Source organism: Falco naumanni, chromosome 15 (genome assembly GCF_017639655.2).
Source record: "Falco naumanni isolate bFalNau1 chromosome 15, bFalNau1.pat, whole genome shotgun sequence".
Taxonomy (NCBI): domain Eukaryota; kingdom Metazoa; phylum Chordata; class Aves; order Falconiformes; family Falconidae; genus Falco; species Falco naumanni.
This window is the reverse complement of record NC_054068.1, coordinates 5,491,669-5,515,783: the sequence shown is the minus strand read 5'-3', so window position 1 is coordinate 5,515,783 and position 24,115 is coordinate 5,491,669. Positions and strand designations below refer to the sequence as shown.

The 24,115-nt window shown below is 43.2% G+C and overlaps 1 protein-coding gene across 1 annotated transcript in view; it reads left to right on the top strand.

Moving 5' to 3' along the window:
- Positions 1-24,115, top strand: part of LOC121097791 (c-Maf inducing protein) — a 138,890-nt gene that overhangs the window by 81,895 nt on the left and 32,880 nt on the right. Inside the window, exons 3-5 of the mRNA XM_040615099.1 lie at positions 2,296-2,346; positions 19,932-20,093; positions 21,285-21,326. Coding sequence (XP_040471033.1) covers positions 2,296-2,346; positions 19,932-20,093; positions 21,285-21,326 — 255 coding nt within the window. The remainder of the gene's footprint in view (positions 1-2,295; positions 2,347-19,931; positions 20,094-21,284; positions 21,327-24,115) is intronic.

Below are 24,115 nucleotides of genomic sequence, written 5' to 3'. Positions count from 1 at the left end.
CTGCAGCTCCTGACATCCCAAAAGTAGGAGAATAATTAACGATTCTCAGCAGTTCCCATTTAGGGCTTTAGCATTTGCTCTTACTTAGACTTCAGTGCATTTTTTGTTCAAGTCACGTAGCGGTCAGACCAGGCACTAAATCAGGTTGACATTTTGCTTGTATGAGAGAAGTACTTCATCTCCCTCAAATATTTTGGATTTTATCAATTTGAATAACAGTATCTTAGTTAGCATAGCTCCTATATACTCAGTCTGCTTTTTTTTTTTTTTTTTTTTTTAAGAAGTAATGGATGTGTAACTTGCAATATGAATGGTGGTATTGCTTAGTATACATGCTCCAGCCTACAAAAACTTTCAGGTTTGCTTATTCTTTAAGGGGCTTTGATGCTAGCATTTCAAATGAAGGGGTTTTGTTCCCCTCCATGAAACAGTTTTCTCCTTAAAAAAAAAAGGTTCCATTTGAAATTGAATCTTTCAGAGTAATTGGTGGGTTTTTGCAGCATTTTGTCTGGACGAAGATAAGAAATATCTAAACATATTTACTTCATGTCTTTTTATTTATGTTCAAAATGTTTTTCGGGCTTTTTGTGGCAAACTATTTTTGACTTTTTTATTATATATAGTATAAAGTATATTGAATTGAAATTCAGTTCTGTAACATATATAGGTAAAAAGTGTATCTTTTCATATGTTGGAGTGCACATATATGCATAAACCACTGTGTAAATAACAGAAAGAAAATTAAATATTGGCAAACCAAAATACCCTGAAGATCTGCACTCTAAACATTTTTAGAATTTTTCATTGCATACAAATAATAATTAAAAAAGAAGTAAAAAAAAAAGTTATGCTTTTTGGTTCCATTTCTAGCAAATTCATATTCTGATAGGCCAGCATTCTTCATGAAATGGAAAATTTGTTTTTGATAAACTCTGTGGTCAGCCAACGTTATTTATGATAGATCTATTTGGCTTTATTGCCTAGAGATCTACTGGAGGAGCAATTGATTGTCGTTAATGTGTAAAATAATATGTAATACATATATATAAAAGAGCATTACTGCATTTAATTCAGAGAAATCAGTCCAAATATATGTCACTGAGACATCAGTATATGACCTTGACATGAAACATTTTTACTTCTGGTATTCTTGCCCTTATCAGTCAACTGAACCACTGTCCGGCAATGAAATTAATTCTGTGATGTGGATTTTGAATACTTACCTGAAAAGGTGTTATGGAGTGAAATTTGTTGAATGATGCTTTAATGTGCAAGAAGTAAGTGGTTTTTAGGTGGTGAAGAACCTCACGGTTTGGGTTTTTTTCTTCTAACATGGCTTTATAGGCTATCCTGTAATTCTCACTGATTGCATAAAACATTTTGAGTCGTAAGTAAAAATTGCCTAGCGATTGGCGGCGATAAGTTAGAGCTGAAAAAGCCAAAGGGCATCTCTACCCACTCAAATATTTCAAACTTATGTCACCTTGTTAAGGCATGCATATTTACGTCACTGTAGATGCTTTTATATTTTTTGATACCGAGCCTTTTGACCTTTGGGAGTGTTGAACTATTCCTTCGTTGGCTAAGAACCTGGCTTCACACTGAGCATTTCTGGCAGCTGTGCTCAATACGGACAAAAACGGGTGATCGCTGGGAGTCATTATTACAACATTTATGCTGTTGCTGCAAACAGTCTGTGCATGTGTCTGCACGTCTGTGTGTGTTATGCTTTTCACTCTGTTTTAATATCGCTGAAAGAGCTAAGACATAATTTGAATTGTTTTGGGGCCAGCTGAGGAACAGGACAAGAAGGGAAACTAGAGGATGGAAAAAACCCACCCCTTCTAGTAAAATGTCAACCCATCTTCTTACTCTGCTCTGCGTCCGATGATTAATAGCAAAGGCAAATGTCCTACAGACATACAAGATCTGACCAAAACCTGATTGAAATCAGGGAGGATTTTTTAGTCTTTGGGTTGGACTCCGTTTCATAGGAGGTTAATGTTTTGTAAGGTTTTAGTTTGGTATTTTACATTTGCAGCAAGGTCTTCATGTCACTGCTTTCTGTGAAAATAAACAGGTTATAATGTAAAGTGGTAGCTTTGAGCAAAGAGTCCCCTTCACTCTGGTGAGGCTGCGGGTGAAGTCAGCCAGGATCATAAAGTTCAGAAGAATGTGGTGAGTGCAGCCTTATTGGTTTTAGGGCACACATGGGTGATTTGCTTTGTTTTGGCTGGCTGATCTGAAACGCTGCTAGAAACTAATGATTCTCTTTATAACTTTTGTTTATTGCAGGCTGCAAACAGTTACCTGAGGGATCAGTGGTTCCATTCTTTGCAGTGGAAGGTAAGTTCTGCACTTCACTGTCTTCCTTGTCTGCCCCTAAGAATACTTTTTAGCATTCCCTATCCCTTCATTCTAAGAGTCCTGAATGGATAAAGTTTTTCTTATAGGAGCCCTGAATCAGAAGTATGTGGTTTCAGCTTGTCCCTACTGTGAATGAAGTGGACAAATTAACTTGTTACATAGCCCAGATTTATCATCATGTGATTGGCTTTAGAAAGCAGATAGCCAGTCAATTCACATTTAAACAGTATAGAGATTGGATGGTTTTGATTTTGTACAGTGAAGTGTGATACGTTACAGAATCAATACAGCCTAATCATATGCTCTGGACACTTGGGATATTTGGTGGTTTTGTTTGTTTTTTCCTTTTCCTGAGAAACTAGGGAGAAAGGGTGTCTTTTAGAGTTGGTTATTGTAAATAGCATCAATTGGTTATGCATCAGTCTGTGTTTATGCTTTAGGATGATTTGGATTTAAAGGCAGTTTCTATTTCAGAGGTCTCGAGCCCTGTCCCGTTTTCAGCGGGAACAATGGGCTGATTGCCCTGAGTCGGGGAAGTGGATCACAGTGACAACACTGTCTCTCAAAAGCAGCACATTCCTCATCGAAAACTGTAGCTGCTGACCTTTGGATGGAATCTGTATGGATCTTTGATGCAGCTGGAAACAAGTTTTGGCCAGATGCTGAATATGGTTGTCCTCTCTTGTCTTCCGGTGGGGAAGACAAGCAGTAGCTTTTCAGCTCCGGACTTGTCTTCGGCAGGGTTTCAGTGAAGCCAGCCAGATCGGCTGTGTAGTTCATCAAGATTTCAGCCCGCTGACAGCAACCGCATGTGAAAATATAAGAAAGTCCCTCCCACCAAACTGGTTTTGTTGTAGGTGTGTTTGATGGTTGCAAAATAGTTGTGTGGCAAAACTACAGTATCGGTGTGCTTTGTATCGCCGTCAGCGTCTGGCAGAATCCTATTCTGAGTGGATCCAGGTTCTTATCAGTAAGAGCCAAGTGTTGAGATCTCTTTTTCCAGACCACTGGCATATTCTCCAGCCTGTTACCCTGGTTGCCCAAATGAGCGTGGGACAGTGGTACTGATCGCAGAAGGCCAGGCTGTGGTGTGGCACTTCATTTTGGCCTCTTGACAGTATCATTAACAGAATGCCTAGCCAGTCTTGCTTTCTTTGCAGCTCCTGAGGATAACAAAGAGCTTAAAGCATGCAGAGACAGTATCTCCATATGGCTGTTATTTTTCCTCCTACTTAGGCAGGCAGGGAAGACGAGAGAAAGCGTGGACAGAAATGATGATGGAATTTCTTTTTCTCCCTCTCCCCCGACCAGGATGGCTGTGGTATTGATGTGCCGGTGGCATGTGCCTCCTTCACTGCTGTAGTAAGGGGAAAATCAGGGTTGGAGGTGCAACTCTGAGGAGAAAAAAAAAAAAAAAAAAAAAAAGTAAGGAATGGTAAAGATGCAGCCTGGCCCCACCACTGGCTACCCCATCAATTAAATTATGGAGGTGGGGCGAGGGGAAGCCGAGGCAGAATGACCTGGCTTGCTCACATGCCTTTCAGTCATGGAGAGGGAGCTTTGCTCTGTGGGAGTTGTTTTTAAAGGAGTATTTCTTAAACTTTCCAATGCCTCTGACCAAGCCTCTCATTTTGGGAAACTCTGAGTAATTTAACTTGTTGCAAAGTAGAACTTATTTTTGCTTCCCTCCCCACCCCCATTAAGTTCATGTCTGAAAAACAAGTGAAACATTTATCTTGATTTGAAAGGCCTTCCCTTTACCAAGAATAGCAAGTAGCCTTTTCCCATAAGAACAGCGACAGGGTTTAGTCACCGCCCAGGTACTTTACACCAACAAATTCCTCTTTGCTAAAATGGATATAGTTTTGATGGGGTTTGTTGCTTAATAGTTCAGAAGAAGAGCACCTGGTAAGTTTCTGCTCTGTACTTTGGTTGATATTTACCAGGTTTAAATGAGATCACAACAGAACTAAGAGGCAAGACGAGTGGTGTATCTAGGAGGAGAGTGGAAGTGTGCAGTTATGTGGTCTACCTTAGCAAAGTTTATCACTTTACTGGCACCATAGCCTATGACTTTAAGAGCCAGGTGCCAAGGTTCATCTCACTCCATAATTGTTATGGTTTGATGATTAAGCAGGTAGTGAGGGAACCCACAAAAAACCAGGAAGCCTGTTCTTCTGGAATGGGTCATTTACACAAAGCACCAGCTGGCAGAGAGATCGCCGCAGCTGTATTATAATTGGGTGGTTGTGCTGACGAATGGTATATTTGTCCAGTGGTCTTACAAATAATAGGTCAAAACATTTCTGCGGGCATGTAGAACACAGATGCAAACCGGTGCAGATAGCTGAAGCAGTTATTTGGGGGAAAACACTCAACAGAGATGAGCTTACTGTTGTTTGTAGTTGTGCAGTGGAAGCATTTAGGGGGCCTGGCTGAACCCAGAGCTCCGCTGTGCTAGGCAGTAGATGTAGGTGGGGCAGGAGACTGTTGCTTCCCCGTCCTGCCCAAACAAGGCTGGAGGAACCCATTTTACAGATGGCAAACAGATATCCTGGGAGTTACCAGCAGTGGAAATTGCCCCCCACTTAAACTGCAGTCGTTGGGAGCAGGTTCATATTCTGTCAGTGTGCTTCTGGCTCCTTTCCCTGTGCTTCCAGCCTTGAGGGTCGGTCAGATGCTGCTGACCACGTTGTCTGAGCTACCTGGAGAATGGCTAGGTCCAGGGTATACCTGTGTGGTTAAATATCCGGGGAAGCTCTTTAGGTTCAGGCACATACCGGTTATCCTTTGGTCTTGTATGAAGGTGCTAAGGTCTGTGGGAGAGCTTTTATGTGGTGCAGTTTTAAGGATTAACACGCTGTGGGAATTCATTTTGCCAGCCAGCACCCTGGAAATAATTTTGTTCTAGAGACAAACACTGAAATAAAAATCAGGAATAATTTCTTTCTGCAGCCCAGAGAATAATAAAAGAGATGCTACAGATAAACAGAAATAAAAGAAAAGCAAACACATAATTATCCATGTTTTAGATCCAGCTCCAAGAGGTTTTATGTGTCATCCAACTAGCTAGCTGTCAAGATGCTTACACAGCTTTTTAGATGCGACTTTCTCCTTGAATACTGTGCTCATTGAAGAGAGCATGGATGTAGGGACAGACTGTTCCTTATGTAGTCATTTTCTCTTTGGGTTTTCAGTTTCAAACCCTCCCACTAGGAGTTACTCATAATTCCTTATTTGATCTGGATATCAGTGTGTATCACAACTCCTAAAGGATTATTGGCCACCTCAGCCTATTTTTAGAAATCCTGATTTCCTTCAGGTTATAGCCAAGCCAAATGATATTTGTCCAGAGAATAAACAGAACATATTAACAGCTGTCCAGATCCTCAAACATAAACAAATCATTAATCCATTGTGTAAGGAATGTTCCTTTAAAACCAAGGAGGTTGGATTGAAACCACGATATGTAATCTTTGGTGTTTGGAAGCTGGTAAGTCATAACAGTGTATCAATAAAGATAACAACACTTTTTGTGAATACGCAAAAGAGACCAACACATGCAGTTCATTGCCCTTTCTGGGTCTAGGCCACATACAGTGGTAACCAGCCACTTCTGTAGGGGGTGAGTACAGCTAAGCTTGGCTTTGAGGGGTACTACGACTAGTAATTTGGGGGCACACACAAATAAACAAATGTGTACCCTTGGCATTTTCCCAGAAAGCATCCATTTGCTTTGTTGCTTGGTGATATCTTGCCATCTTTGGGCTAAGGACTTTCTGTGTATTTGTGTAGTGCCGAGCATATAGAGGTGCCATCCTCTGTAGAAATTGTCGAGCCCTGCTACACCATGTGCTTAAAGTATTAGTCATTAAAAGACCCACTTGAGTAATTTAGTAGCGTGTTGCACTTGAATTAAAAAACATGTCAGTGAGATCTTCTCCAGGGGTCTTTAGGTCTTGTCTTGTGATAACAGAGTACAGGTATGGATTTGCATGTACTGGGGGGGAATGCACCTAAAGGTTACACAGGGCATGTTGCAATTTTTTAGCACGCTTGATAGTAAACTCTGAACGCTGCCCTCATTGTGGGATATGTGGGTTGTTTGTGTTTTCTAGTTAACTGAATGATGCGGCAATGAAACATGTCAGTTGATGGCCTTTGGGGGAATGTCCTGAATTGACACAATATGGAAAGAACAGACCCAGGTCTGCAGTACAGCACAAAGCATGACTTGAGCTGAGCTTTGTGCACCCCTGACCTGGATCTTTTAGAAAAGCTTGCCTATACCTTGTCTTTTCTACTGATGCTATTAACGAGTCCTCAACTCTCCCTTAATGAGTAGTGCTGCTTGGTTAGGAGTTTTACCCATCTGTTAGCATGGACAGTGCAAATGTGTTAATTGTAGTATTGTTTAGGTTGGAAGGGACCTTTGAACATCACCTGGTCCTCTCCCCACCCACGCTGCCCTTTGCCTGACTCAGTGCAGGGTATACTTTGAAGTCGTATGAGGTTGCTGAGAGCCTGTATGACCAAGCTGTGAAGCCCCGAGCCAGGCACAGCACTCAGGTGTGCTCTCACAAGTGCTGAGCAGCGGGAGCAGTCAGCTCCCTCAGGATGCTGCCTGCGCTTGTGCTCGTGCAGCCCGGCACGCGTACACACCTCGGATTGCAGTCAACAATCACGTTACCTTTGGTTTAAAATTCATTTTCTACATGGACTCCATGTTTCGATTCCCATGGATCGGGAAACTGAAACAATGCTGTCATTTGGGATTTGCAAACATTTTGCATTGAGTGCTAAAACAAGCAGTGCTGGCCTTCATTCAAAAACTTCAATTTTGCATTAATAATTCCCTGGTTCTCATAGGGATCGTCGTATCTTTGTCTTCAGGAACTAGATACTTCGATGTGCAAGCAGGCCTATTAATTGCAAAGGGACTGACCGTCATATAAAGTCATATTTGACCTGAATAACCTGAAATACGCTCTCTGGTCTTTACTGTGTCCAGGTTATGAATTCCTTGTCCGTTACAAAAAATATTCAGTACTGTAATAGCTGTGGGCGAGTAACAGATTTTGTATCTAATGGTGAAAGTTCAGAAGGAGTTTTCTGTGCTTTGCTACAACTGCAAAATTTTTAGTTGAGGGAAACTGTTCTTGAAAGTGTGGTAAAGCCTACCTTGTGTAAAGCACCTTTACGGTTTTGTCACCATGGTAATGATTAAAAATAGTGCTGATACAGGAGTGGGGTTTATATAGAATTTAAATGATGACATTAAAGGAATTTATAGCCTTAAATCTCAGTAAATCATGCCTTAAAACTATGAGATCAGGAAAAAAATCACATTGGTTATGGTTAAAAGGGCCCATGTCTGTCATTTGTGTTTAATCATCTAATTTATGATCTGAGGGAGGAAGCTTTGATACCATGTGATAATTCAATAGCCCTGTGCTGTACTGCATAGTGAAAATATTATTTGAAGAGCTCAGCAGTTCTTTAGAGTGGTAGTTCTGGACTTCAGACCTTCTCTTTGGTGGTTACACAGCGTGCACAACTGTGATTGTCTTGGCTGATTCTTTGCTTTCTTTAGCTGAAAACCTGAGGTATTTTCACAGAACACAGAAATTGCATTTTCTGTTATTTTGAGGTGAAACAAAAAATAGTTATCATACAATTATTAGCCCAAAGATGGCTTTTTTTCTTTGTATTTTTTCTTTTTCCTTTTGTGTCTGTACACGAGTCAGTAATATATTGATGGGAACCTAAGCTGTGGAAGTAAGTTTTGACTTTCAAAGCCTCAGGGGTTTGAAATCATTGTGGGCTTTGAGGACAGAGGAGTTTTGGAGGAGCAAGTTTTTTTGCTTTGACAGACAAAAGGCAGCCTGCATGTTTTTGTATGGTAGTTTTCCTGTGGAATACCCAGGTACCATTTGTGAGAGACCGTGAGCAGATTTTTAAGACAGCCAGAGCCTTTCCCCTGCAGGACTCTGAGCATCCTGATGGAGTTTCAGACAGGGCTTTATACTCACTTTTTAAGGGACAGGTGCAGGGTCCAAGTGGTTGATGGACCTGTATTGCCAAGAAGAGAGGCTGCTGGTACCAGATAGAGCTTTCTGGTGCATATAGTGGGATTAAAAAGGTGTCTTGGCATTTTTCAGTTCCTGATGCCCTCTCTCATGGTTAGGTTGATGTTTACTTCCAAGATTTGTTCTTTTGTATTTGAAATGTAACATGAAATGCAGCTGTGTCTGCCTGCATGGGGCTCTCCAGTGACATCCCCTTGCTCTTCGTGCAGTGATTGGTAATACTGCCTGGTCTATAGTCAAAAAATCTCATTGCAAATTCAGGAGCAATGTCGTGGAAATCTTGTCATACTTACAGCTTTTTATTTCCATAATGTTTATATTTATAGTTAAGTATTCTCCCATACTACTTTTTTTTTTTTTTTTTTTTTTTTTGGGGGGGGGTGGTGGTGGCACAGGCAGGGCAGGACGGTGATGTCTTTTTTTTTTTTTTTTTTCCCTCCTTTGGCTTAAGACATTTTCATGAATACATGAAGCCCACCGGCTTGCTTAATTTTCCTGTGGGAGTTTGACAGTCTTAGGCCATGTGTTATCAGAAGTCACTTGAAAAATCTTGGGCTTGTTTTCTGTTCCTGGGATCTCAGTTTGCTAGTGGTAGCTAGGTAGCTGTGCTCTTGCAGCAGAAGGGCATTAATCTCACTTTGGGAAGTGGAAATTGATAGATGAAAAGCAGACAAGATGTTGACAGAAAGTTTTTTCTTTTATTTTTTTTTATGAAACACTGGTGATATTTTAAGAATGGGAAGAGGTAGAGTGGTTAGGGTTTTTTTTAAGCATTCATTGCCTTTGCATTAGGAAAATACCTCACTCCTGGGGGACATTGGAACAGGTTCCTCCCATAAGGTACGTCTGCAGCAGCAGCTGATCACCGTCTGTGCTCTGCGTTGGCTTAACATGAATCACTTTAAATCTGGGAGCTGCATATCCGTGTCAGCACAGCACTTTGTCCAACCAAAAGAGGCTCTCGGCAGCATGCTGAGATGCCAGCCTGCATCCGAGCTGCTGCTCTGAGCTACTTTGCCCTCATCCAGCCATATGCACGCATGGTTTATATACCCACAGATGCCTCCTGCATTGCCAAAACAGGCTTTTTTAAGGAGACAGAACTTGAGCCAATTAATGGCCTAGTGATGAAATTTGAGTAGAAACTAGATAGTTATTTTCTGTCTTGCTTTAGCTAAGTCAAGACCAGCTCTAAATGTTCCCCTCTAGACTTGGATGCTATCCTATTCAAACTAATATTAGGTCTGAAGATAGAGGGGTGTCAAAAACAGCTGAATAAACAGGTCAGCTTGTTATTGTGTACTTAGGTCTCGGCTCTGAAGAGGAGTAAATATGATTGCTGGAGTATATTGCCTCTCAGGAATGCTGAACTGCTGGCCAAGAGGGATCCTTGGGTTTCGTACTGGTGAATTGCTCCTCTGCATTATTCCAGGGCTGATCTTATGACTAATTCTTTGCAATTCAGACCTTCCAGGTCATGGTGACCACTAGTTTCACCAAATTACAACTTCTTGTCTATAGCTGTCATAATACAGAGCTGCACCAAAATTAGTTTCTTCTTCAGGTTCCTAGCTACTGAAGAATCTGCTTTTAGGAGATCTTTTATGAAGACAGGACAAGACTGGTCATTTTTCCCAGGAGTGTAATTATCCTCCTTGCATGATGCATTGGGTGTGAAAACCTAACTGGGAACTGACACATGCCAAGTCCCTTGTTAAGCTGCTGTTGTGGGGCCCAGTTCTACGTTACGAATGTTACAAGGACTGTTGGCGTCGGAAGGCCTACGTGAGCCTAAAGCAGCAAAGGGGATCTAGGGGTTGTTTTAAATGTCTCTTTCCTTTTTTGCATAGTTTTGCCCTTACATTTATTTCTTCCAGTATAATTAGCATGTGGAGTGGATGATTGTATACATGATGTATTAGAGGTTTATAAAACTGCTGCTAATATCCATGAAAAAACCTGAAACAGTGTGTTGCAAGCATTGCAGCCTGTATCATCGCCCTAGCTCTTGCTGTAAGTCACATGTTCATCTTGTCTGACACACCTCCTTGTTGGTTTTTTCCTTCCCCCCCAGAATAGTGATTGTTTCAAAATCAGAAAAAAAGTATCAGAAAGCAATGCTGGTAAAAGTATGCCCTTCGATTCCCCTGTCTTCATTCAGAAGCCATTGTGCATCACAGCTATTTACCATAGCCTGGCCTCTGGTATTCTTTACTGTAGTATTTAAAACAGGAATACAAGATTAGGCTGTGTGACCAGAGGCAAGATCCACCAAGGGCAATGGACAACAGGGTTGTTGCGAGTGACTTATTTTGATCGGCCCCTCTCTGAAGGTGAGGCGGGCAGTGATTTTGGTAGCACCCCAGTGATCTCTGACTCTCTGCGAGGAAGCTAGCCTTGGGATCAGAAAAGTGAATGCTGCGAGACTTGATTGTCTTGCACATCATGCAGCATTTGTACAAAGGAGAAAGAAAACAAGCACATTGCGGAGATTCGGTGACATTTTGGTAGGCTAAAGGGTTGCAGGAGGTTTGGGGTTTTGTGCTGATGTGGTGCAATGAGATACATGGAAGAGTGATGGGACTGTGTCAGATACATTGCTGCTCTGAGATCTGGTATCTCCCAATGAGACACTGGAGAATTCAGAGCTCCAAAGCCCAGTGATCTGAAGACAGAAACACCCTGCTTTTCTGAAGTCCCTGTTAAGATGCTGGCAAGCATCACATCAGTATCTGTGCTCTCCCTAAGGCTCTGCAGCAGCTTTCTGACACAAACATGAGCCGTGCACATCTCTCTTGCTGACGACATTGATGATGCAGGTGCACAAGAGAGAGAAGCCAATTTCAAAGCTATTCATGGCATTGAAGTGCTAGAAACTCAGCAAAATAATACATTTTCCAAGGAGGAGAAAGTGAAACAGGTGGGTAAACGTCCATTTGGAAGGTTTTGCTGACTAGTGAGAGGGGAGGAGGGCAGGAAAAGCCGAGGGTGCCCACTGCTAGCAGTGGAGAGTAATAAGGAAAAGGGATGACGTGGCTTTTAATCCGGTTTGTATATCTGGGAAGAAATAATTGCTTTGTGTGCTACTCGGTGCTACCTAAGCTTATTGGCATTTCCCGCAAAATAGAAGGGGGGTGGATTATCTTTCAGAGATTATTTTTTTGTTAGCAGTAACTGCAATGTGTAGTGTTAGTAGCTGCTTAATCCCAATTTGAGGCGGTTCCTCAGGTGGCAAGTTCTTCCGATCAGAGTTCTTACATGCCTGGAATTACTGGCTTGTGTTTTGCAGCCTTGCAGTTGAGGCAGTGTCCTGTTTTTGTGGTGATGACCAGCCGTCTCGTGCCTGAGTGGGATCCGAAGGGTGTAGGGCCAGAGTGGGGGGCAGTTTGCACAGCAGGTATGCTGCCTGGCTATTCTTCATGGTGGCCTTGTGCACAGCTTTTTCGTTGGCAGACCTGGTCAAAGTGCAGCGACGATAAGATTGTGTGTGTTCTTTTTTTCCTACGCACTATCTCTTCTCTGCAGTGGCAAAGTCATTTATTCCCACTGCAGGCTGAGAGCTGGTGGATGTCAAGGACTGGGCTCCACAGGCACAGCCATCATGTGTGGAATACGAAGTGTGAGTGTAAAGGTATTAGGAACCTGGATCAGCTCAGCTTGGTGTCAGAGGCATTCTGTAATGCAGTCGGTAATGGTGGATCTCTGCACAGAGGAGCACACAGCAAGGACTGCACCTAGGTGGCAGTTAATGTCACAGTGCTTTGTGTCTTCTGCTTTCTGTTTGATGCACGCTAAAATCCACAGTCATAGTGCCTGCTATAGTTTATTTATTTAATACTCCCACCCCCCACCCCACCCCCTGGCACTGCAATGCAGTTAGTTCGCTGAGTGTTTTGGAAAGTGGAGTATATATGGTACACATATTCCTGTTTTTCATCTAGTAGTCTGCTCTTTTTTTTTTTTTTTTATTAAAGGGAACATGATTTTGCTGACTCCAGCTCATACTGCATAATCTCAAATACAGGAGCATGTCAGACTCGCACCCCTCTGGAAACCGTGGGTTGTGCCAGAACACTGAGATCCTGACGTCCAGACGGTGCCCGTGTTGAGCATTTGCTGCTCTAGAGAAAAGGGCCAAAAATGCTGCAGCAGGCAGCGGTGAAGTCCTGCAAGAGGAGGAGGTAGCTGTGCCTAAACATGTTTGAAACGTTTCCTCTGATGATGAGCCAGAGGCTGTTACAGTGCTGCAGACCAAGCAGCGTGTTCGGCTCCTGCCCTAATTGTGTGTGTCCAGCAACCTCACTCCTTCTGCATGAGAGTTGGAGGCAGCTCAGGAGGGTTTGTAAACCCCCCCGCCTGCAGTCAGGGCAGACCTTTCTGGTGCATGTGGGACAACTGTGGTGTTCAACTGTATTGAAGTTGTTGAAGTTTTTCCGTCTGCCTAAGATCAGGAGGACAAGTTTTTATGTGGCTTTTGCTTAACAAAACCCAAAACAAAACACCCAAATGCCCATGGACAGTGTAATTTTAACCACCAGTGCTTTTTGCTAATAGGGAGTGGCTTGCGCTTCTGCTAGAAACGTATCAGCAGTCATAGTGAAATTCCGCATAGCCAAAGCAACATTAAAAACAAACCCCAGCTTGGCTCCGGTACGAAAAATACGGAACAGCAGTTGCTGTGTGCAGGATGAAAGCTGACGTTTTGCCAACCTGAAGTGTAAAGCTGGTGCTGGAACTGGGGCCTGAAGAATGGGAGTGTTTGCCAAAAGGAAATGGAAGCAGGGATGGAGGGTTTCGGGGAATGCATCAGTGTCAGCCATGCCAAAAAATGTCTCCCCTGTGGACAGGTCTGATTATGATAGTAACCGCATTAGCCCATGCAAAGTGCAGCTGGAGCCACAGTTGGTCTTTTGGGTTTTCCAGCTGGGGAAACGGCATCTCGAATGCACAGCTAAGGTGGAGCTGGGGTTGGATCAGCCCGCTGTGCTCCTGCATCGTAGTGACCACAGGGCTGTATGCAGGGGTTTGAGAGAAAGACAAGACACCAGCGAAAACAAAGCCCAGTTTCTCTGCTTGGTAGTGGGAAGATCTACCAAAGACCTCTTCCCTCCACCTAGGGGGCTAGAAGGAAGCCACAATTTTTGAGTTGCTTTCAGTTTTTGCAGGTGCACACACACTGTATTTGCATGCAGGTTTGTCTTCAGTGGGGCCCGTACGTTTTAAGATCTGCTTGCCTAGTGTTTTTAGTTTTCTTTTTTCCCCTGGATAGAATATCCTTCCCTTCCCATCCTTTCATCCCCCCTTGTTGCTGAAAGATTTCTTTGCAGTAGTCTTGAGCACATCGGGAAAGTAGAAGCCGAGAAGGTTGGTCAGTCAGGTGACAGCTGTGTGCAAAGGAGGTGGAGATATATATATATATATATATATCTGTAGATATATAATACGCTTCGGGAGGAAGTTCTTCAGCACATTAATGTCACAGCTGCCCAGTGTCGTGCTGGGAGGTGACAGAAGAGGCTGTTCTGTGAGCCCCCTGGTCCCACTTCCACTTTGCACTTCTCTTGGTCCAAGCAGAAATGCGTTTCTCCATGTTTCATCCTGTTAAAATTGTGTTTATTTCAGCATTCTTTTACTTTGCAGTGGTGCTGCCCCAGCGGTATCTGAGCAAAGGACAAACTCTGTGCCCGTGGGAAGTATCTGTGCGCTTGTTCCAGCTTGTGCATTAGTAACAGCTGAACCCACGTCACCACTTGCTGAACTCATTGAACTCTCTCGGCTTTGAAACGGCACCGATCTGAGCATTACGGGGTTCTTGCCTGGGTTAGCTGAGGTCTGGAGCAAGGTGGTTAGGCACTGGTGGGGAAAAAATAGGTGAACAAAAGTAGACTGCAAAAGAGGGGGGGGAAGGTATTGTGATGGGGAAGCACAGCAACCAGGGTATCGGCATTCATCTTGCTACGACCCCGGCGCATCAGCAGTGCTTCTGCTTAGGGGTGCCTTGATACAGCAGTTAGCATGGAGGCCTGTGAACCAGGAGAACCTCCCTTCTGCTCTGGTTCTGACTTCAAGGAAGTCACCTCGATTTTCTTACTGTTTGTCCTTCTTGCCTTTAATCATCAAGACTGAGCTGCCTAGGGCAGAGATTGTCACTTGAGTAAATATATTTACTCAAGGCATAGATTCATGGGTGCCAATCTCAGTGCAATAAATAATGGCGATTTTGTCAGGATCTTTTAAATAAGAATTGGCAAAAAAATGAAGCGTTATTTAGACCTTAACTGAGTGAGAATCTGGAAACGTCTAGCTTATAATGTTTCTCTCCAGCTTGCTGGCCTGTGGCAAGGAGCTTGTAGGCAAGTGAGCCTCGAGCGAGGCAATTGCATTCAGAGAAGCAACCAAAGCAGAGAAGTTGATGCACTTCAGTATTTAGCACTGGGAAAATGAGAAATGCAGAAAATGCCTTGACCTGAAAACATGGTGTTTTCAGAGTACAAAGGTTTGCTGCTGCTGTTTTGCAGCTGTTTTAGAGAGCAACACATTAGTCTTCCTGTGCAAAACCTTCAGAAGGTCCTCAAGAGTTTGGTTACTGCAGCATGAGCAGTGTGAAGTCCTCGGTTTTGAAAAGTTTCTATAATCTCATCCTGGCCCCAGCCCTTTGTCTGGAATGGGACTTTTTATAGACTTCATCTTTTCAAGTAAGTTGCTGGTTTTTCTTCGTATCAGTAAGCATTGCAGGTAGGAACGTAGTTCAGAAGGCTTTCAGTTGGTCCAGCTGGTGATTTAAACCCGTCTCTGACTTATCAGGGAAACTTCTGTCAGCAACAAGTTACTACTTATTTTTCAGGATACTGTTAAGTAAGTGATGCCTGCTAGTGTTTAAAGCAGAATGTGGATCTAGCCGAGTTCTGGGAATGCCATGCCATCTTCGTTTTTGTGAAGGTGACAAGTTAACAGCCAAAATGCCAGCAGGTGGTGCTCAAGAATACCTGGTGCAGCTCCTGGGCTTTGTAGGACAAGCCAGGCGTGTGCGTTGAACATTCTTGAACTCTTCTTGTTACGCAGCATTTTCACAAAATGTTCTGTTGCAGCGGAGAAAAAACGTTCCACTGTCTGCTCTTTGTGGGTTTTTTTCCTCTGTACATTTGCATCTAGCAAGAGGCACCTCCATTTCACATTAGTGCCGTCAACATTAAACTGTAACACTAGCTTGGCTCGGCCATCCCTGCGATGAGCTGGGGAGGACCTCTGTGCGGGAGGTTGACCTTTTCCCTTTTGCTGGAACTGCCCTTGTTGCTCAGCAAGAAATAAACAATTGCTGGCACATGCAACCCTCCAAGTCAGCGTACGTTCCTGCAGTAGCTCTAGCTTCTCCACTAAAGAAGTGATTAGTTGCATGCTGTTGCACGGTAAAGGGCTGAAGAGCAGGGTGCTAGAATTTTAACAGGCTATGCTGAATTAGCGTTGGCAATTAATGTTTTTATTGTAATGAAGATAGTATTTGCTGATGGAAAGAGAGGTTCCCAAGAGTACAGAATGTCTCCTGGCCACCAGTAGCAAAGCAGAGATGAAATTCATTCATCAAGAAGGCTAACTTCATCTTGCCTTTTTTGGATCAGGTGCACGAGCTGCTTTAAGGTGTTCCTAACACAAAAGGTCTTCCTAGGGCTGAAAAGGGCAGTTGTTCCATGCTGTTCAGTTTTGTGCATCACAGTCCATTTTTCTTAGATGTCAGCTACATCAGTATTATCATTCTCATCCCAGGAAGTGGTATATGAGCAAGGGCTACAGGATAAGGCCATCATGGGACAGAAAAACATATGAAGACATTACTTTAAAAAACTGAAAGTTTTGTAGCGTCTCCTGAACTTTCTGTTCACGGCAGTGTTCAGGAGTTTTTGAGCACTGATGGCAAAACCCACTGCTTACAGATTTTTGTCACATTTTCTTGCTTAATAACATTGGAAAAAGTAATTTTTCATATGTGGACTTCAATTCCTCTAAAAGAGGGTTGAGACTTGAATCTTTGGGTTTCTGCAAAACTTAATTGAGTGATTTGGAATGAAGGTTGCCCTGTCAGTGACACTTATTTCCCATGCTGCTGCTTCTGGGTACTTATGAAGTTCAGTGGGTTTGCTTTTAAAGTCAGCGTAGCAAGATTTTGCACTGACTCTAGCCGTGCGATTCTGGCTGGTCAGTAACTCGGAGGGTCAAATTCCAAGTTGGCATGTGTTATGTCCACTCACATAAATTGTCGCAGGAGCTGCTGCTTTTAGTGAAATCCCAGTGAAACTGCATTCCCACCCCAGTATTTTTCTTGTGCGTGCTGTTAACGATGAATACTATGTGAGTATTTTCAGCAACTGAAGGCATCTTTCACACCTACATCCAGGGGGAACGAACTCCTCGCACGTGTTGACATGCCTGTTCTCTGATATGGGTCTTTACCAGGCAGCTTTGCCTCTAAGCTCGTGAGTGATTGTTTCTCCTTGCTCCCGAGTCAGCACAGGTAGAATAGAGCAGATGGCTCGGTGTTGGCTGAGTGCTTGCTGATACACAGCAAATTGCTTCTGTAACCGACTGATAGGTTTCAAGCTTTAATTGAGGCTTTCAGCAAGGCGCTCAACAGTGAAAAGCATTCTGCTGAGAAAAACAGCAGCGTAACCATGGGCAAAGGTTCAGGACAGCAGAGTTCAACCCTCTTGGGAATGGCTTCTCTATTTATTTATTTATTTTCTGCGGCGTTCCTAACAACATTCAAGACTTCTGTAATGTCACTTGTAGATTACAGCTCGGTATATCAGTGCGTCTCAATTCTTCGTGCTGGAAACGTGAAGCAGTGACTGATAAAGTTTGGGTTTTCTGCTTGCGGCGGGCTCGGCATGCCTGCAAAGGTAGCTGTCCCCTGATGCTCCCGTTGAGTCACTGCCTGCCTGGTCTGAGCAGCAGCCTTTGTAGGTCTCCCGTGCACGGCAGGGAGTACAGCTCCTGCTGTCTTTTCTCTTATGTACGTCAGCATCATCAGAATTTTTAATTTTTAATGGACGTCTCTAAAAGGGAAAGGAAACCTCCCTTGTTCCTCCCTCCCCCCAGGCAAGAGTGGATTTGACAGCGGAAGGAAGATATTTGTGGTAGGGTTGTCTGAGCAGCGTCCTGTTGAGCAAGAGGGTTTCCTTCAGCAGCTGAAGGAGCTGCTCTCCGACATCACGTTTTAAATCACCCAAGTAAGGGGCAGCCCAGAGCAGACAGGGCTGCAATGACCCAGTGGTCTAGCTCTTGCACTCCCCCTTACCCCTGCTTTTTCCCTACCTTTGATTTCTGCTTTGAGTTTGATCTCTTCATAGTACAGGACCAAGGAGTACGTTCCAGTGTGGAAAATGTATCTGCCGAGCTAGCTTTGTTCAGTGTACTCAATTAGTCAGAAAGGAGTTGCTTCAAGTTACAAAGCTGGCTGGTTGGCTTTGAAGTTTCAATTTTATTTAGTGCTGGAGTGGGTCTAACAAAGAGACCCTAAAAAAAGGCACTGGACAAATAAGAGAAATTAAACTCTGCGATTCAAGTTTCCTGAAGAGTCCAAGAAACCTGTGATGTCGGTAGAAGTAGTGCAGGTAACTTAAAAACGCTGGTGGACCCTCTCTGCTTCAAGGAGCTCAGAAGTACAAAGATTTTTGCTCAGTTCTGAAACCCAGACGCGTTTGATAGTGTCTGCAGTGTGTGTTTTTATGTCCTTTAGCTTTTCAATGGCTTAAAATGCACTGAAAGTGTGAACTACTGCCAGCGTGCTTTTGTACTTGCATGAATTTAATTAAAAAGATAATTGGATTGCTTTATCAGCCTTTACATGTCAGCCCAGTGCCACTCTCTTCTTCCTCCTCTAACAATGTTAACAAACCCAAGGCATCTGAAATCTGTATTTTTCTATATTGTTCTCTTCTCTCACGTTTCAGATAAGGTGCAGAGGTGACTGTGATTTTTGTTGAGCGTTAGGTTTGCTGCCACGGTGGGAAGGAAGCGGCTGATAAGCAGAGAGCCAGCCTGTTCAGACGGTTCCTGCAGGGTCTCTGCCCTGCGCGAGTGGAGGGGGAAATGCCGTGTACCGGCAAAGCTCCAGGACAAAACAAAGCACACCAACTCTCTGGCAAAGTCCTGTCCCTTTATTACACTGACGATGTGTAGCCCAAAACGAGCAGCTGAATTTGCAAGCTGCGTGACACGGGCGGTTTCTGTCATTTCCCTGGAAATGCTGCTGAGGAATGCAGCGTCCATTTTTGGTGCAAAACACTGATGTTCTCATGTAAACAGAGACGTACCCCACCTGTGCTGGTGAATAAACCTGGGGATGTATCCAGACTTCTGGACATCCCTTTTGACTCCGCGGGGAGTGGAAGGGCATGTGAACTGAGGAGAACTCTGCAGTCTGGCAGCTGCTGTCCGTCAGCCAGCAGAGCTCCTTCCCTGCCAGCTCCGTGGCCGCGCGCTGCCTGCAGCGCTGCCTGCTTTGGCCAGCCTCTCCTGGTTCTAGCGTGCGCTTCATCTTGTTCTCGGGAGTGGCGTTCCAACGCTCGTCATCGTTTCCTTGGACTTCCTAGAGTTTCATCAGACCACCTCTGGGAGTTTGGGAGGGTGGGTTTACTCTAAAGAGTACTATTTATAATACAAAGCAGCCTCTGTTCCAGTCATTTGTGGCAGCATGGCTGCTGAGGAGGTAAGAATTAATTGTCTTTTGCTTATCCAGCTGGTCTGTGGACGGAGCAATCGGTGAAATAGGTTGGGTAGAGCCAGAAGTAAAGCAGGGGTGTGCAGAGGACTGCGGCAGATGGGAATAGACAGTCAGGGATGCTTTTCTTGAGAGTGGGAACGCTGTTGCGTGGAAGACTTGGAGACTTTGCCAGTTAGTTTCTGTTACAACTGCAGGGTGACAGCAGGACTTCAGGATCCTTCGAGACAGGGAAAAAAAGCCCGTGGGTCTACTGGACTTTTTCACTTTCAAATTTATTTTAATTCATTCCGAATGTAAGTTCACCAATTAGTGATGTAGAATAAAGTATCTGTATAATGAAGTTTTGATGGCCTCTCCCCCCCCTTTCCCCCTTTCTTAATGACTAACTCCCTTTAAAAGGACTTACAGCTTTGGAAACAATGCAATAACAGGTATCTGTTATTAGCCTGAGGAATACAATGTTTACAAGAGGAGGCGATGGAAAGAAAGATGCTCTGGAGTTTAAAGACTTATTTTAAAATTAAAAAAGGGAGTCACAGCCTTTCATTGCTTCCACAGAAGAAATTGGTTTAGACATAGAACGGTTTTGGTTTTTTTTCATTTAAATGCTTTAGGTACAGCTTTTTAGCAAAAAGAAAAGGCAAAACTCAAAATACAAAGCAGCCCACCTGGCAGTTGCACGCAGGAAGCACATACCTTGTCAGTTTTTTCAAGGGGTTTATGGGGGTGTCATTGTGACCCTTCCGTTTTTCTTGCAGAAAAAGATTTACAAGTACAAGAAGGTGCTCAGTAACCCCAGCCGCTGGGAGGTGGTGCTGAAGGAGATCAGGACGCTGGTGGACATGGCGCTGACGTCTCCACTTCAGGATGATTCTATTCACCAAGCACCACTGGAGATTGTCTCAAAACTGCTCTCAGAGGTATGACCTCAGCACTGCTCCTCCAAGACGCTGTCACGTTGAGGCAAGAGACAAACAGTTAAAAGTTTGTGGGTGGCTTTTGTTTCAACTTGGGCTGTCAAAATTCTGCCTTTGAGTCTGCTCATGGCTTCTGCTGACTTGGGTGGAATTTGTACTTGCTGAGGAGAAGGACAGTTTGACCCATGTTAGGTAGGTTTCTGGAAACAAAACCAAAACACATCTCTCTTGAGGCTTTTTTTGTTGTTGAGGATTGTTTATGGTACATTTATTATGGGTCAGATTCATGTCGTATTTCAATTCAGTGGTAAATCTCTCCTTGACTTCTGTTCTGTTGGCTTTGTTTCCGTGACTGGTAATTCTTGTAGCCATATGGATATATCAATAAATTCATTGTGCAGCTATTTTATTCTTACCAGTTCCGTCAAAGAAAAATATTTTCCTTCTTCAGAGGTTTCTATCCTCCTTTTATAGCATCTATTTCAAATAGTTAATATTTCATCACCAGGAAATACAGTGCCAAGCAGGTTTTTCATGTCTTAGTACCGATGTGCAAAGATTTGTGATAAGCAAAAAAGTTGCCAGTTATTTTTATTACAGTAGGCAAAGATCTTAGCAGCTCAACTTTGTAACCTCTGAACGGCTCATGCTGCTGACAAAGCCAAAAGCAAACCCTTTTGCATGGGTGGTAGCATTGGTGATTTCCAGTAAATTTGTTGGCTTTTACTGGTTCTGTGTCTGTAAGAAGGAATCTCAGGAAAACTGCAGCAGTTAGTTTAATACCAATAAGTGGTATACGGCACCACAACAATCCTTTAATTAATTTTCTTAGAAGCATACAGCCTGTCTTAAGAAAACATTTTTAAGAAATGTATTGCTAACTTACATTTTCCAACTGATTGAGACTTTTGGCATCCTGGTGTTTGTATGCTCAGCTTTCATGGCTGAGCATTCATGGCTTGAATCTGAATGTGCTGAGGGAGAAACAGAAGCTTGTACAACCCCTCATAGCAGACAGTATACCACCTTCTTTAAAAGAATGATTTGACTTGGATGAATTTTGTTCTGAAAATAAGCAGTTGCAGTCTTGACCCTTTCTGCTTGTGTCTGGTGGCAGCTAGGAGGGCTGTGTGTGCTGATGTGCCAACTTGGAGTACTCTTTGCTCATTCATTTCTTCTCTTCATCTCTTTCAGAACAGCAATTTAACCACTCAAGACCACGAGAGCATTATTGTGGTGAGCATGTTTCTGTCAAATTCTGAGGACAAATCTGTATTGTTTGGTAACCTTCTGCTAATGCTTGCCTCTGCCCCAGTAAGTAGGGCAAATGTGAAAGCATTTCCACCAAGCTAATGAACTTAGGCAGAATCAAACCCCTTTGTTCTCCTGTTTTTTGTGTGGTTTTGTCATTCCTCTATTCTTGTTTCATAGACAAGTAACAATAAAGTTTCCTTGCCAGCTTACTTGAAACAGCACAGCATGCTGAAGGTTAATCATCTCCCAAAATGGCCTCCTTACTAGGCTACGCAGTGCAATGTTCGTATCTGTATGTGCACTTTAAATAGTCAAAAAAACATCATTTCCAGATGTGCCCTGTAAAACCCTTGGGCTTAGTAGTTTCCTGAGGGGCTAATGCTACCATATACAGAATGTCTCCATTGCTGATGGTATGTGAGCAAGTTTTTGAAAGTGTGGATATGTCTATGTGTCACTGCAGTTTAACCCTCTGTTTACTTGATTTATAAAAATATCCTCTTCAACTTTTTCTTTTCTGTAGGTTGCATTTATTTAAACATAGAAATAAGTGAATCAAATGACAACTCTCTTCCTTGTGCAACAAAATATGGAATCTCAACAATTTCTCAGAGAGGTGGAACTTGGTTCTCCATCACTGTAATTTAATTTCAGTCACTGGCAATCTCCAGGAGACTTTCCCAGTACTCTAATCTAGAACCTAACCACCACCTGATCTCAGCTCCTTGACTCTTTCTGCAAAATGACAATGTGGCACATAGCTGCCAGTAGGTGTGAATTGTATTTAACTGCTGCTTAAGATACTGTTTTAGCTGGAATCAGTCACCGAGATAAGTTTCTGAAGTGGCATTTACTTTCCTTAGATATCTGCTGTAGCTTTCATTTTACTCTAGTGCCAAGAGTAATTCAGGCCCCCAGTTAAAACTGATTGTTTTGGGGGAAAGATTTTTTTTTTTTTTTTTTTTTTTTAATTTAAGAGGTAAGATGGCCCTGCTGTGAGCAGGGAAGTTGGACCGGGTGGCCTCCAAAGGTCCTTTCAGCCTACGTTATTCATCAATTCTGCATGATAGCTTCTGCAATTCAGGTCCTGCCCTTCTGTAGGTGGTACCCGAACCGTTCAGGAGCTGGCAGTTTGTGGGCATTCAGAGCTCACTGCCATGACACAGCTGACCTGTGCTGTTCTTAGGAAGCATTGCTAATACTATGTATTTACGTAGTATCTTAAAAGTACCCAGTGATCTGCCATGCAGATGGAACCAGCTTTCCGTCTGTAGATGGTGCTGGAACAGATCAATAATGCAACCGGTCCCTTCCTGGTAAGGATGGGGAAGCACACGTTGCTGTCACTGGGCAGCATGAGACAGCAAGTGTCTGCATACAACCACAGCACACGTAAGGAAAATACAGGGTGCTGTCATGCTGTCACTCCTTCACACTGACTGTGCAGGTAGAGCCATGACCCGCTTGGCAGTGTCTGCTGTGCTTATTCCCTGCGTTCAGTGGGGGCTAGGCTGAAACAACAAAGCAGATTTTTGTTAGGCTGACACCACATCTCTGATGCAGCGATCCTCTAGCAGTTATGGGACAGGTATGAACACTTGGTCATTTTGCAGTACGTGTCCCCTGTGGTTTGGCAGGTCCCGTACAGCAAACACTCCAAAAGATGGATTCAGGGAAGATGTTTAGCTCAGGTGTTGGATGGGGAGCAAGGATATTCCAGTCTCACTGCATAGCGTTGCATTCTCCATCAGTCCACTGTTGCTGGACCACCACCAGAGGAAGAGTGAGTGGCTGCAGAAGGATGGCACATGATAATGAACAGAAACTTGACAAATGTTGTGTGAACAAAACCACATCTTTGCAGATGTGTTTGGGTTTCGTTGTTAAAATTCATATTAATCTTGACCTGTTTGTGTGGAAAGGTGGCTATTGTAAAACCCACATTTGCATTGCAAGCAGACTCGCTGGGGCTGAAAACTTTTAAAGAGACAAGAGGGAGAGCAAAACACAAAGCAGGGTGTCTTAGTAAAACTCCAGGTGCCATTCAGATAAAATATCTGGTGTTCAGTTGCTTAATACGAAATGTCTGAGTTGCTGAGTTTAGAGTCTTACTTTTAAATGGGCACTGGGAATCCCTTTAGCTCAAGACTGGAAAAGCCCAAAGGCACCATCACATGGAGAGAATACATTATCCTAGTACCTTTTTCTAATTTACAAAGGAAGTAACAACAGCATAAATTCATTACATCCTCGGTGGCAGGTGTGACCTCTAATGTATTTACTGAGCATAAACACATCAGTTTGTGCAGAAACAAAGAAGGAATGGTTGATCTCAGCGTCCACAAAGTTAGATGCTGGATTTTGATGAATACAGATCTATCTACCTCCAAGGTAGAACAATGCTATGTTATTTTTAATGAGTTATTTCTCACAAAAAGAGCTCAAACTCTTCTATAAAGGTGGGTGTGGAGTGTGTGTGTGTGGTGTTTTTCATTTTTTTCTTTTAGGGGAGGTGTTATAACTCTAACATTGAGCCAGATTAATCCTTGCTTTATTACATCCTAAAACAATTGGTCTGCTCCTGTTTCCATTTAAACCATTATAAAAATTGTACTCCTTTGCTGTGTTTTATGTATTTACACTGATGTAGTTAAAAGCAGAATTTTCCAATGGATTCATAGGAGAGGTATGCTTGAGCTTATGTGTAAAATAAAACACACAGCCCATCTCTATTGATGCTTTCGCCCTTTCTTCTTAAAAGTAGGCTTTTT